General features: G+C 40.5%; 1 protein-coding gene across 1 annotated transcript in view; it reads right to left on the bottom strand.

The window, feature by feature from the left end:
• Window positions 1-842: 842 nt before the first annotated feature.
• HOOK3 (hook microtubule tethering protein 3) overlaps window positions 843-15,038 on the bottom strand; it is a gene marked incomplete at both ends in the record, with an annotated part of 127,514 nt that continues 113,318 nt past the window's right edge. Inside the window, 5 exons of the mRNA XM_080709776.1 lie at window positions 843-983; window positions 7,413-7,484; window positions 8,096-8,200; window positions 10,580-10,680; window positions 10,914-10,996. Coding sequence (XP_080565902.1) covers window positions 843-983; window positions 7,413-7,484; window positions 8,096-8,200; window positions 10,580-10,680; window positions 10,914-10,996 — 502 coding nt within the window. The remainder of the gene's footprint in view (window positions 984-7,412; window positions 7,485-8,095; window positions 8,201-10,579; window positions 10,681-10,913; window positions 10,997-15,038) is intronic.

Below are 15,038 nucleotides of genomic sequence, written 5' to 3'. Positions count from 1 at the left end.
CTATTACTGTAAATACAGGAAAAAAATAAGTCTTTAGATGTGCAGAGTAACTGAACTTAAGACAAGCACATGGTTAGAATCTGATCCTCAACTACTAAAATATTCCAAAGCAAGAAAAAATTTAATGTACTGCTTTTTTTTTGGAATTTCTTCCCAAATAACTTGACCAACGCATTCACTTTTGACAGCAAACAAGATAGCAGGAAATAATGAAATTTTACATATAATTATGTTTTAAAAATTGTCTCTAAATCTTAGGACAAATTTAATTTCCTATAAAACAATATGAAAACTCATTTTTTCCTCTATATATTTTGCCAGGTGCCTTACGTAACATCTGATTAGCACCTCTGCCAATGTAGCTGAGTCTTCCCCAAAAGTATACTTGCTAACCCTTTTGTGTTGTAAATATTTGAAGTGCATTTGGAAAACAATTGAAAACACAGATTAATACATCATAAAAAGATTAATTCCCTTTAAACAAAGACATTCTTATAAAGCATGGTAACACAAAGGCAAAATAAAGAATATAAATTGTGTATCAATTACTGGCAGAAAATCTAATCATACAAAGCCTACACCATAGGAGAAGAGGACATTTTCATACAAAGAAAAGCATTACACTATTATACAACACTTACAAATTTTTGGCACATTAAAAGTAACTGAAAAGACTACAGAATATAGATAAAGAAACTAAAAGATACAATAGAGAGGAAAAGTCCTCAAATGATGAACACTAAATACTGACATAAAAGAAAGACAAAAATAAGCTGGCTGAACTTCCTGAAATGTTGTTACATGTAACAGAAGTATGCTTTGAATGCCAGTTGTTGGTACCTCTACCTTGCTGTGGCTGGCTGAACATGGCCTGGGTAAGGTCTTCTTGTGCTGGTTGCTTGTCTTTGCCTGGCTAGAAATGATTGCCCTGAACCTGTGCTAGCCAATCTGTCTTCAGCCGCCTTTTTATGCAGAGTCATTCCCTATTAAAAAAGAAAACAAAGAGTAACTGATGAAAAAACAGCAGGAAGTACTCTTACTCTCTCTCTCTCTCTCTCTCTCTCTCTCTCTCTCTCTCTCTCTCTCACACACACACACACACACACACACACACACACACACACCAAAAAAAAAAAAAAAACCATCATGCAAAATTTGTTAAAGTCCACAGTAAAGCACAATTAGGAATGTAAATTCTACTCGTTATAGATTAAAATTGTACAGAGGCATTTTAGTTCCAACAATTAAATACAAATCTTTTAATTTTCTGAAATTATAATAGCCAAAACAACAGAAAATAGAGACAGATTTTTGGAATATATTATCCATACTCAATCATACTTCCCCTTCAGATACAATGCATGAAATGATTGTCCAAGAAAAAAAATGTAACTGATTGGCAGTGATTGGTTCACATGGTTTATGGAAATCACAAGGCTTATTTTAGAAAAGAAAAACAAATGCACTCATTTTTTAAAGATGGAAAGCCACAGGAGGTACTATACATACCACCATGCTGTTTTTCTTCACTTGAAGGCAGGCCTGTATTCCCATACAAACTGAGAAAAGTCCTGATAACCCATTACAGAGGGCCCAACCAAGAGCAAGGGGATCTCTTGAAGACAGAAGGATCGCCTACCACCTTAGATGAGAAGGCACAATGGCCTGGCTGAAAGCACCTTTATAGGAGGAAGGAAACCTCCAGGGGTGCTCCCAGAATGAGAAGGAATAATAAAAATGATGTTAATAGCACTATTTACTAAGGGCAGAGGTCTATGAGTAGATCAGGAAAAAGGCTATGCTGATGATTGACAAGCACCACATTCTTCAGTTGGGCTTGCAAATGTAAAGAATCTGGCATCTCTGCCTTTGCTCTGTATCAGCCACTTTGGATTCCAGACAGGTCATATCGACAACTTGTTATGAGTCGAAACCACCGCCCAGGCAAAAGCAACTTTCCTATCACCAACAGGCTCTGTCTGGTGAATTCTGAGGTATAGGTCAACCAGATCACCACCTGACCAAGATGTATGACTCTAGATACTCCTGGTCTTCCTGCCGGTACCCCACAGACAGACATGTAAACACTGGTCCTCTTGTCTCCTGATTAAAGCTATTTTGCTGCTTTATACCATTACATCTTTTTTTTTTTCTTTTGGCAGTACTTGGGTTGGAACTCAGGGGCACTCTCCCTCTGAGCTCTACCCCCAGCCCTATTTTTTATTCTTTATTTTGAAACAGGGTCTCACTGAGTTGCAAAGGGCCTCACTAAGTAGCTGAGGCTGGCCACAAATCTGGATCCTCCTGTCTCAGCCTCCTGAAAGCTGGGATGACAAGTGTGCACCACCACGCCCGGCTCCATTACCTTTTTTCTTTTCTTTTTTTGGTTTTGCTTCTTTTGGTACTGAGGTTTAAACCGAGGGGCATTCTACCCCCAATCTACACTCCCAGACCTTTACTTTTTATTTTTTGGCAGTACTGGGGATGAAACCCAGGGGGATTCTACATCTGAGCTATAGTCCCCAGCCCTATTTTTTATTATTTACTTTGAAAGAAAGTCTCACTGAGTTGCAAAAGGCCTCACTAAGTAGCTGAGGCTGTCCACGAACCACGCTCCTCCTGTCTCAGCCTCCCAAATGCTGGGATTACAAGTGTGCCCACCACACCCAGCCCAGACTCTTATATTTTGTTTCAAAAGAGGGTCTCACTAGGTTGCTGAGAGTCTCACTACACTGCTGAAGCTGGCCTCAAACCTGAGATCCTCCTGTCTCAGCCTCCAAGAACTGGGATACAGACATGCTCAACCATGCCTTATTCCATTTGTTTTTGGGAGCAAATGCTTGGACCTGATTTGTTGAGATTCTGAATCAAGCCAAGGACTCTGGCAAAAAGATGAAGAACCCGAGCCAGAGAGACCTTAAGAATGGAATGCACTGGTTGAATTCAACAATGACTGGATACAGGTAAACTAACAGGCAGAACTGGAGACTGACGATAATAAAGTGATAATGTGCAGACGAGGGTTTCCATTACTACCAGCTTCTCGGGAGAACACTGGTCACGGCTTTGCTTTTTTTTGGTGGTACTGGGGATGGAACAGCGAGGAACTTGCGCGATTCCCCTGTCTCCACCTCCCAAGCGCAGGGATTACAAGCGTGCGCCACCACACCCGGCATGCTTTTTATTTTATGGTACTGAAAATCAAACTCAGGGGCATTCACTTCTAAGCTACACTCCTTTAACAAGGTCTCACGAACTTGCTGAGGCTGGCCTCCAACCTGTGGCCCTCTGGTCTTAGCTTTTCAAGTACTAGGATTACAGGTATACACCACCATGTCTACCTATGGCTTTGCATTTTTTTCACCCTGTGGTACTGGGAATTGAATCCAAAGGCACTCTACCTCTGAGGTTCCCCCCCAGGCCAATTTTATATTTGGAAACAGGGCCTCCCTAGGTTACTGAGAGCCTCACTAAGTTGCTGAAGCTGTCCTCCAACCTGTAATCCTCCTGTCTTAGCCTCACACGTACTGGGATTATAAGCACACACAACTACACCTGGCTGACTTCGCTGCGGCTGCATCATCATCATCATCATCACCATCATCATCATCATCATCAATCATCATCATCATCATCATTTGTGGTACTAGGAATGAAACCCAGGGGCATTCTTCCTCTGAGCTACACTCCCAGCCCTATTTTTTAGTCTTTTAATAAAATTTTTTTAAACAGGGTCTCACTGAGTTGCAAAGGACCTCGCTAAGTAGCTGACGCTGTCCATGAACCATGATCCTCCCATCTCTGCCTCCCAAATGCTGGGAATACAAGCATGCGCCACCATGCCAGGCTGGCTTTGCACTCTTTAATATAATTCTAGTCTTTCATATATAACAAAGTATATAATACATTCTCCCAGTGAGAAATCAGATTTTTTGGGGAGCTGGAGATTGAACCTAGAGGCATTTTGCAGGTATGTGCCACCATATATGGCTCCTCAGCCCTTTTTATTTTTATTTTATTTTTTTTGCCATACTAGGAATTGAACCCAGAGAAGTGGCACATGCTTCTAATCCCAGTACTTGGGAGGCTGAGTCAGGAGGATCACAGGTTTGCAGCCAGCCTAGCTACTTAGGCCTTCCGCAACTTAGTAAGATCCTGTTTCAAAATAAAGAATAAAATAAGACTAGGGATATAGCTTGGAGGCAGAATGACCTTGGGTTCCATCCCCAGTACCATGAGAGAGAGAGAGAGAGAGACAGAGACAGAAAGAGACATACAGGGAGAGAGAGAGAGAGAGAGACAGAGACAGAAAGAGACATACAGGGAGAGAGAGAGAGAGAGACAGAGACAGAAAGAGACATACAGGGAGAGAGAGAGAGAGAGACACACAGGGAGAGAGACATACAGGGAGAGAGAGAGAGACATACAGGGAGAGAGAGACATACAGGGAGAGAGAGAGAGAGAGAGAGAGGGAGAGGGAGAGGGAGAGGGAGGGAGGGAGAGAGAGAGAGAGAGAGAGAGAGAGAGAGAGAGAGAGAGACAGACAGACCAGGTATGGTGGCAAACACCTATGCCTCCTCCTTGAAAGCCTGAGGCAGGGGCATCCCAAGTCTGAGGCCAGCATGGACAACTTAGCAAGACCCTATCTCAAAAATAAATAAATAAAAAGAAGCCAGGCATGGTGGCACATGCTTGGTACTTTGGAGGCTGAGACTGGAGAATCAGGCAGGTTCGTGGCCAGCCTCAGCTACTTAGTGAGGCCCTTTGCAGCTCAGTGAGACCCCGTTTCAAAAATAAAGAATAAAAAATATAGGGCTGGGACTGTAGCTCAGAGTTAGAATACTCTTGGATTTAATCCCCAGTACCGCAAACAAAATAAAACAAAACAACACCAAAACACACACACACTAAACAAAAAAAAAAAAAAAAAAAAAAAAAAAGAAAGAAAGAATAAAAAATGGGGCTGGAATTGTAGTACTCGGAGGTAGAATGCCCCTGGGTTCAATCCCCAGCACCAAAAAAAAAAAAAAAAAAAAAAAAAGATACAAAATTGAATAGGTTTTTTATTTTTTATTTTTTTTGTACTGAGGATTGAACACAGTTGTTCAATCTCTGCAAAGAACCTCACTAAGTAGTATCTGAGGTTGTCCTGGAACCATGATCCTCCTGTCTCAGTCTCCCAAATGCTGGAATTACAAGCATGCGCCACCACGCCCTGCTTTATTTTTATTTTTGAAACAAGGTCTCCCAAGTTTGATAAGTGAGCCACCATGTCTGGTTTAAATATATAGTTTTGACCAAGACAAAATATAAGTGTAGATATAAAATGTAAAAAAAAATTATGAATTTTTTAGTAAAAGTAAAATCATATTATTAGGCCAAAGACCCTAACCATTAAGGGACAGTATCACTATATTATTGTAAGAAAAAAACAATGCTTTATTCCAATATCAGAGCTATATAGAGCCAGAGGATGTTGAAAGATATTTGGTATAATTTGTTTCAATCAGCCGGGCGTGGTGGTGCACGCTTGTAATCCCCGCGCTTGGGAGGCTGAGACAGGAGGATCACGCAGGTTCGAAGCCAGACTCAGCTACTTAGTGAGGCTCTCAGCAACTTAGTGAGACCCTGTTTCCAAATTAAAAAAAAAAAAAAAAAATAGGTCTGGGAGCATAGCCTGGAGGTAGAAAGCCTCTGGGTTCCGCCCCCAGTACCACAAAAAAAAAAAAAAAAAAAAAAAAAAAATTGTTTCAATCAACATTTAAAAGGGCAGAAGAATTTGTTTCATGGAGAAGAACAAAAAAGAATGAAACATCTGGGAAGCTCGGCATGGTGGTGCGCCCCTGTGATCCCAATACTTGAGAGGATGAGACAGGGGGATTGCAGGTTCAAAACCAGCCTCAGCAATTTACCAAGACTCCTTAACTCTGATATAAAATAACAAAATAAACTGGGTGTGGTGGGGGCACACTTGTAATTCCAGTATAGTACTTGGGAAGCTGAGACAGGAGGATTACAGGTCCAAGGCCAGCCTCAGCAACTTAGGGAGGTTCTCAGCAACTTAGTGAGACCCTCTTCAAGATAAAAAATAGAAATATATAAATGTGTGTATGTAAAAAAAAAAAAAAAAAAAAAAAAACAGAGCCAGGCAGGGTGGCACATGCCTGCAATCCCAGTACTCAGGAGGCTGAGACAGGAAGATTGAAGGTTCAAGGACAGCTTTATCAAGTAGTGAGACTCATCAACCTAGTAAGACCTTGCTTCAAAATAAAATAAAACAGGCTGGGCAGAGTGGCACACACTTGTAATGCCAGCTTTCGGGAGGCTGACATAGGAGGATCTTGGTTCGAGGACAGCCTCAGCTACTTAGTGAGGCCCTTTGCAACTCAGTGAGACCCTGTTTCAAAAATAAAGAATAAAAAATAGGGCTGAGGATATACTCAGATATACTCGGAGGTAGAATGCCCCTGGGTTCCATCCCTAGTACTGAAAAATACATACATACATACATACATACATACATACATACATACATACATACAGGACTGGGAGTGTGGCTTGGAGGTAGAATGCCCCTCGGCTCAATCCCCAGTACCAAAGAAAAGAAAAGAAAGAAAAGAAAAGAAATCTGGAGAAAATATTGGTAAAAAGTCCAGCAACCTATAAAATTCAGTGATTCATATTCACGGCAGAATGCTGATGAGCATTTATTTTCCCCTGAAATATAAAGTTCTTTTTCATGTTGAAATATTCAGTTTTAAAACATCCTGTTGGTTTAGAGTCTGGCATTGTAACCTTCTCCAATCCCATAAAAAAGTTAACTGTCCTTACTGTAAGACTCATCCTGCAAAGGCACTGAAATACTCTCACAAAGTTAGATATACTATGTCTGTATTAGTTACTATTGCTGTCCCCTTTCCCTACAGTGAGTGGCTCTAAGGAACAAAACATAAACTGAAATTTATCTTCCTATCCTCTAGGGATGATGCCTTCAAAATGCCCTAACCTGCTGGGCGTGGTGGCACACACTTGTAATCCCAGCACTTAGGAGGCTGAGACAAGAGGATTGTGTAGGTTTGAAGCCAGCCTCAGTTACTTAGTGAGACTCTCAGCAACTTAGTTAGACCCTGTTTCTAAATAAAATATAAAATAAGTCAGGGGTGTATCCCAGAGGTAGAAGGCCCTTGGCTTCCATCCCTAGTACCCCTCCACAAAAGTCCGAACCTTGGTTGTGGTGGTCACCATAAACCAACTTGTCAATCCTGAGGTCAGCAAAGAGGTTTGCTAGCATGTGTTAGGATATCAATTACTTTCAGATTCATTTGTGTAGAATTACTTCTGTAGGAAAGGCAGTGTAACAAATGCTACACACTCACAAAACTTTTAAGTGTTCTGAAGTGTTATTTTCTTACCATATTATACCAGGCACTAACAATGTATTTCTCTTCCATCTCTCTCTGGCTCTTTGTTTTTTCATATTCTTTCTGAAGAATAAGCAAACATGTAAACATGTATAGATATGAAATAATTCAATATAAACAAGAGACTTCTAACTACTTCTCTAAATCTGTATATACAACTGCATAATATAGAAAGGGTCCCAGAAAATAAAGAATCAAAAACCCAGTATTTTAGCTGGCATGATGATGTACACCTATAATTCCAGTACTTGGGAGGTTGAGACAGGAAGTTCATAGGTTTGAGGACAGCCTCAAGTAATAAGACTCTCATCAACCTCACAAGACCATTTCAAAATAAAAATAGGGCTGGGGGTGCTACCCTGAGGTAAAATGTCCTTGGGTTCAATCCCCAGGACCACACCAAAACAAACCCAAAACCCCAATTTTTTTTTTTTTTTTTTTTTTGGTGGGTCTGAGAATGAAACCCAGAGGCCTTCGACCTCCGAGCTATACCCCCTGCCCTGTTTTTTATTCTTTATTTTGAAACAGGGTCTCACTAACTTACAGAGTGCCTCACTAAGTAGCTAAGGCTGTCCACGAACCGCAATCCTCCAGTCTCAGCCTCCCAAATGCTGGCATTACAAGCGTGCGCCACCACGCCCGGCTCTATTTTTTTGTATAGTGTAATAAAATACCTCTAATGAGTGGAACAGTCGTTCACGTTCCTGGAGCTGATTTTTAAGAGCTTGTATTTCTGGTGCGGCTCCTTGATTCTGTTTGGGATCTAAAGTACGAATAACCTGCAAAATGTAGTGAGACAAAAATCATTATTTTTACTTATTTATTTCTGTGTGGTTAACAGGGATTAAATCCAGGAGAACTCTAAGCCTCTGAGCTAAAAAACTATTCCTTTTTTTTTTTTTTTTTTTTGTCGTGCTGGGGATCGAACCCAGAGGCATCCTACCTCTGACCTATATTCCCTGTCTATTTTTATTCTTTATTTTGAAACAGATCTCACTAAATTGCAGAGGGCCTAGGTAGCTGAGGTTGGCCACAAACTGTGATCCTCTTTTCTCAGCCTCCCAAGTACTGAGATTATAAGTGTGTACCACCACACCTCATTACCTCTATTCCTACTTTTTATTTTATTTATTTATTTTTGTGATACTGTGGGTGGAACCCAGGGTCTACCTCCGGGGTACACCCCCATCCCTATTTTTTTTTTTTTAATTTTTTTGTGGTGCTGGAGATGGAAGCCAGGGGCATTCTACCTCCTAGCTACACCCCCAGCCCTAATTTTCATTCTTTATTTTGAAACAGGGTCTAATTAAGTTGTGGAGGGCCTCACTAATTACCTGAGACTGGCAGTGAACTCTGATCTTCCTGTGTTAGCCTCTCAAGTATTGGGATTACAAGAGTGCGCCACCAGGCTCAGCTTCTATTTTATTTTTTATTTGGAGACAATGCCTTGCTAAGTTGCTTAGGCTGACTTTGAACCTGTGATTCTCCTGTCTCAATCTCCCAAGTACTGGGACTGCAGGTGTGCGCCACCACCACACCTGGCCTAGTTTTTATTTTGAAACAGGGTCTTGCTAAATTTATTTTGAAACAGGGTCTTACTGTGTTGTCATTGAATCTGTGATCTTCCTAGCTCAACTTCCCAAATATCTGGGATTACAGGCATGTGCTATTATGCCCAACAAATTATTATTATTAGTTTAAATATAATCTACATAAAATTTAAAAAAAATAAAAATAAAAAAGGAAATTAAAAAAACTAAGAGGATAAACCCTTAAATACTTTATCCTTAGATAAAGAAATAGTCCCTGCCGGGCATGGTGACACATGCTTGTAATCCCAGTACTTGGGAGGCTGAAACAGGAGGAACGCAGGTTCATAGCCAGCCTCAGCTACTTAGGGAGGCCCTCTGTAACTTAGTGAGACCCTGTTTCAAAATAAAGAATAAAAAATTGGGCTGGGGGTGTAGCTCAGAGGTAGAATGCCCCTGGGTTCCATCTCTGGTACCGCAAAAAAGGAAAAAAAAAATTCTACATAATCACAATACTGTTATCTTCTGTCAGAAAGTTAACAATTCTATAAAACAGTCACTGTTTAGTCCAAATTCACACTTCCATAGGCATCCCCCAAATGTCTCTTATAACTGGCTCTCTGCCCTCAACGCAGGATCCAAAGATGAACACACCGCGTCTGGTGGCCAGGCATGGTTCCTGCACTGGAATAGTCTTCCACACTTTCCCACACCCTACTGTCTACCTTTTTTTAATTTTCATGACATTGACTTTGGGTATTGAACTTAGGGGCATTCTATCTCTGAGCTATACCCCCAGCCCTATTTTTTATTCTTTATTTTTGAAACAGGGTCTCATTAAGTTGTAGAGGGTCTCATTAAATGGCTGCAAACCTGGATCCTCCCAACTCAGCCTCCTAAGTACTGATATTACAAGCATGCGCCACCACGCTCGTGACACTGATTTTTACCTGATGCTTTCCTGATAATATTATTTAACTTGTTCTGATAATCTCATTTTCCTGTGAGCTAGATAGGTCTCAAAGATTACTTAGATTCAGGTTAAGTATTATTGAAAATGATACTCCATCAGGATGCACCAGGGCTTGCTGCACCAGGGTTTGCTGTAGTACCACCTGCTATTAATTTTGATTAGTGGTTAAGGTCATGATTGCCACTGATTTCCTACATAAGGTACATTTTCTTCTTGATAATTAGTAAGTAATCTGTGGAGTGACCTATTTTGATCACTACTTCTTGCTCAGGCTTTTTTTCTTTGTTAAAAAAGAAAAAGAGCCAGGCGTAGTGGCACATGCATATAATCCTAGTACTTGGGAGGCTGAGACAGGAGGATCTTGGGTTTGTGGCCAGGCTAAGCTACTTAGTAATGCTCTCCACAACTTAGTGAGACTCTGTTTCAAAATTAAGAATAGGACTGGGGGTGTAGCTCAGAGATAGAATGTCCTGGGTCCCATCCTTAGTACCACAAAAAGATAATAAAAAAAAGAGAGAGAAAGCTTTATTTTTTTCTTCTGATAGTTCTCTGATATAAGAAGCCAGCCAGCCTACAGCATTATGAGTATTATAATTTAAGACTTCAGTGAAACATGATCAGAAAGTGGAGTGAGATGCCCAGAAATTCATACTTACACTTTTGGCTTTCTCTAAATATTTTTTATATCGTTCTTCCATTTGCTTCATTTCCTCTTCTTTCTTCCGTAAAGCTTCTTGTAACTCTTCAATTTTTAAGGCTACAGATGAGAAATTTAAAAAAAGAAAGAAAAAAGTTTAATTGTAATGACTTTAAAAATATTTTAATTGACAAATGAGTAACAATTAAGAATGCTGAGAGGCTAGTCTATTTCTAAAAATAGTATGTATGTATGTATTTATTTATTTATTGGTACTAGGAATTGAACCCAGGGGCATTTTACCTCCAAATAAGGTAGTGAATGGCTAACTACGCTAATTGGAAAAAACTCACAGCTATTGTTAAATCTTGGTTCAAGATCTTCAATAATGGCTCTCTTCTTCTGCAATTCATTATTGGCTTCATGGAGCTTCTCTCTGAAACAAAATACATGACACTGTATCACCTACACTGTTTCGTATCTTTCTTCCACATTAAAGTCTCTACATTGTCTGTGTATGTTTTGGGGGAGGGTACTGGGAGTTGAACCCAGGGGTACCTGACCACTGAACTATACCCCAGCCCTTTTACTCTTGAAATGGATCTTGCTAAGCTGCTGAGGGCTTTACACTGATGCTGTTTTCTGAGTAGTGGCCCTGCTCAGTCCTGCTGGCAAGTGAATCATCCTTTTGTCCAGCATATGCACAATGTATGATACCCATTTATTAGTCAAGCAGCAGCAACCCCAGTCATCACCCAAACCATATCAGTATATTGTTATAATTGTTTTTATTTTTGTATGTGTGTGGTACTGGGCATTGAATCCAGGGACATTCTATCTCTGAGCTAAACCCCCAGCCCCTTTTATTTGTTTTGAAACAGTTTCTTGCTAAATTGCTGAGGCTGGCCTCAAACAGTGATCCTGTTTCAGCCTCCCAAGCACTGGGATTACAGCCATGTGCCACCAGGCATGGCTGTCCTATTACTAGATACTGTTAATAATCTTATTGGGCCTATTTAATAAACCTTATCACAGATATGTATATACAGGGGAAAAAAACCCATTTTTTTTTTTTTTTTTTTTTTTTTTTTGGTGGTACTGGGGTTCCTGGAAGCCCTTCTACCTCCGGGCTACACTCCCAGACCTATTTTATATTTTTGAAACAGGGTCTCTTACGCCAGCGCGGCTGGCTTCGAACCTGCGTGATCCTCCTGTCTCCGCCTCCCAAGCGCGGGGATTACAAGCATGCGCCACCACGCCCGGCATAAAAAAAACCCAGTTTTTATAGGGCTCAGAACTATCAAGTTTCAGGCATCCACTGGCAATCTTAGAAGATCTTCCTGTGGATGATGGAACTACCACACAGAGAGAAGAATGCCATGTGACAGTGGAGATAGAGTACAGTGATGCACTAACAGCCTACGGAATGCCAAGGAATGGTGTGGCCAACAGAAGCTAAGAAACAGGTGTGGAACAAATTTGCCCTCCAGAACCTCTACTGGGAACCAACCTGATGCACCTTGATTTCAGAGTTAGTCTCTGTAACTGTAAAAACTAAATTTCTGTTGACTCAAGCTACTCCTACTCAGTTTGAAGTCATTTGTTATAGCAGCAAAAGGAAAACTAAAATAGGCTCTAACTTCACTAGTAACTGTTTTTGGTGAAGACTTTTTTCTTCCATGCAAAAGACCGAATATAGAACAACAGTCAGAAAATAATCTTATGAAATGAGGTATTCTAGTTTTTGCCATAAAGGTGTGGACAATTTTAAGAAAGTATTAAATTTTCATTCTAGATAATCTCATAAGAGTTGGGAAGCAACATTTTCTTGTTCTTCTAGTACCCACACTTGTAATCCCAGCATTTGGGAGGCTAAGACAAGAGGATTGTGGTTCAAAGACAGCCGCAGCTACATAGTGAGGCACTTTGCAACTCAGTGAGATTCTGTTTCAAAATAAAGAATAAAAAATAGGGCTGGGGGTATAGCTCAAAGATAGAATGCCCCCCCGGTTCCATCCATAGAACCGCAAAAAAAAAAAAAAAAAAAAAAAAAAAAATCTACTATTAGCCCTGCCAACATAATCTCAGTTCCTAGGAGTATATCATGTCTTCTCATTTAAAAAACTGAATAACATAGCCAGGTGTGGTGGCGCACGCTTGTAATCCCAGCATTTGGAAGGGAGGCTGAGACTGGAGGATCGTGGTTCGCGGACAGCCTCAGCTATTATTATTGAGGCTCTTTGCAAGTCAGTGAGACCCTGTTTCAAAATAAAGAATAAAAAAAATAGGGCTAGGGGTGTAGCATGGAGGTAGAATGCCTCTGGGTCCCACCCCCACAAACAAAATATGAAAAATAATATACCCCCAGTACCACACACAAACAAAATATGAAAAACAAAATACCCCCAGTACCACACACAAAAATATGAAAAATAAAAAATAAAAAACAGATAATATAAACCAATCTTCCACTCAACAGGATTTCTTTCCAGTCACAGTAGACAAGTAAAAACATCTCTGTGGTACCAAGGATGTCTAGTTTAGAATAGTGTAACACTGTATTACTCCAACAGACTACCAGTTCATGGTCACCCTGTACATTCAATGCTTGCAAGGCATTTTGCTAAAAAGGATTAAGACTGGGTGTGGGAAAGATCATGACACATTCCTAACATGGTCAACCTCAGATAAAGATGAAGATTTCTTCATGAAAAAACAAATGTATTTTAAAATTTATCTCACCTTTTAGATTAAATGTTCATAACTCTAGAAAATATTTGAAAATCTGATAAACATTATACTTTAAAAGAAATAAGCTGGGCAATGGTGGTGGATGTTTGTAATCCCAGTACTTGGGAGGCTGAGACAGGAGGACCTGGGTTCGAGGCCAGCCTCAGCTACTTAGTGAGTCCCTCTACAACTTAGTAAGACCCTGTTTCAAAATAAAAGAATAAAAAATAGGGCTGTAGGTATAGAAGCCCCTTGGGTTCAAATCCCAAGTACCGAAAAAAAAAAATCAGCTGGCCACAATTTAGAGCTGACCAACTACAGCCTTCAGGTGGCACCCAGTTGGTCACCTGCCTTTACAAATGAAATTTATTGGAGCACAGTAACAACCACTAGTTCAGTACTGTCCCCAGATGCTTTTAAGCTATGACTGTAACGATCAGAACTTGTACATTAATTACTATAGTAATTACTATGTGGCCCTTCATAGAAAAGGTTTTTGATCCTGGATTTACTGTCTCAAACTTCTATGATAATAAATACTACCATGGAGATATCATACCCTGAAATCTCATCTGAGAAGACAGTTCTAATGGAGTAATTTTTTGACTTGAGGACACTGGGTAGATGTGACCCTGTGGACACTATTAACATGTGCTAATTAAATTTTCTTTTTTTGTATGTGTGATACTGGGGATTAAACTCAGGGGCATTCTATCTCGAAGCCGTACCTATTTTTTTTTTTTTTTTTTTTTGGTGGTACTAGGGATTGAACCCAGGGACATTTAACCTCCAAGCTATACCCTCAGCCCTATTTTTTATTCCTTTCTGTTTCTTTCTCTTCCGCTCCCTCCCTCCCTTTCTTCCTTCCTTCTTTGTGGTACTAGGGATGGAACCCAGGAGCATTCTACCTCCCAGCTATACCCCAGCCCTATTTTTTTATTCTTTATTTTGAAACAGGGTCTCACTGACTTGCAAAGTGCCTCACTAAGCAGTAGGTGAGGCTGTCCTCGAACTGCGATCCTCTTGTCTAGCCTCCCAAATGCTGGGATTACAAGGATGCGCTACCATGCACAGCTCAGCTCTATTTTTTATTCCATTTATTTATTTATTTATTTATTTATTTATTATTATTGCAGTACTGGGGATGGAAACCAGGGCCATTCTACCTCTGAGCTACACCCCTAGCCCTATTTTTATTCTTTATTTTGAAACAGGGTCTCACTGAGTTGCAAGGGGCCTCACTAAGTAGCTGAGGCTGGCTGCAAACCTTGATCTTCCTGTGTCAGCCTCCCAAATGCTGGGGTTATAAGTGTGTGCCACCATGCCCGGCTTTATTTTTTATTTTTATTATTTTATTATTTTTTTGTGGTACTTGGGATGGAACCCAGGGGCTTTCTATCTCTGGGCTACACTCCCAGACCTATTTTTATATTTTATTAGAAACAGGGTCTCACTAAGATGCTGAGAGCCTCACTAAGTAGCTGAGGCTGGCTTTGAACCTGTGCCATCCTCCTGTCTCAACCTCCCAAGTGCTGGGATTACAAGTGTGCGCCACCACACCCGGCTTTTATTTTTTTATTTTGAAACAGGGTCTCACTACGTTGTGGAGGGCGTAAGTAGGTGAGGCTGGCCACAAACCAGTGATCCTCCTGTCTCAGTCTCCCAAGTACAGGGATTACAAGTGTGTGCCACTACTCCCAGCCTATTTTATTTTGAAACAGGGTCTCATTAAGTTGTGAAGGACCTCA

The sequence above is a fragment of the Muscardinus avellanarius genome (assembly GCF_963383645.1).
Source record: "Muscardinus avellanarius genome assembly, chromosome: 14".
Taxonomy (NCBI): domain Eukaryota; kingdom Metazoa; phylum Chordata; class Mammalia; order Rodentia; family Gliridae; genus Muscardinus; species Muscardinus avellanarius.
The sequence above is the reverse complement of the archived record's forward strand: the minus strand, read 5'-3'. Positions and strand labels throughout refer to the sequence as shown.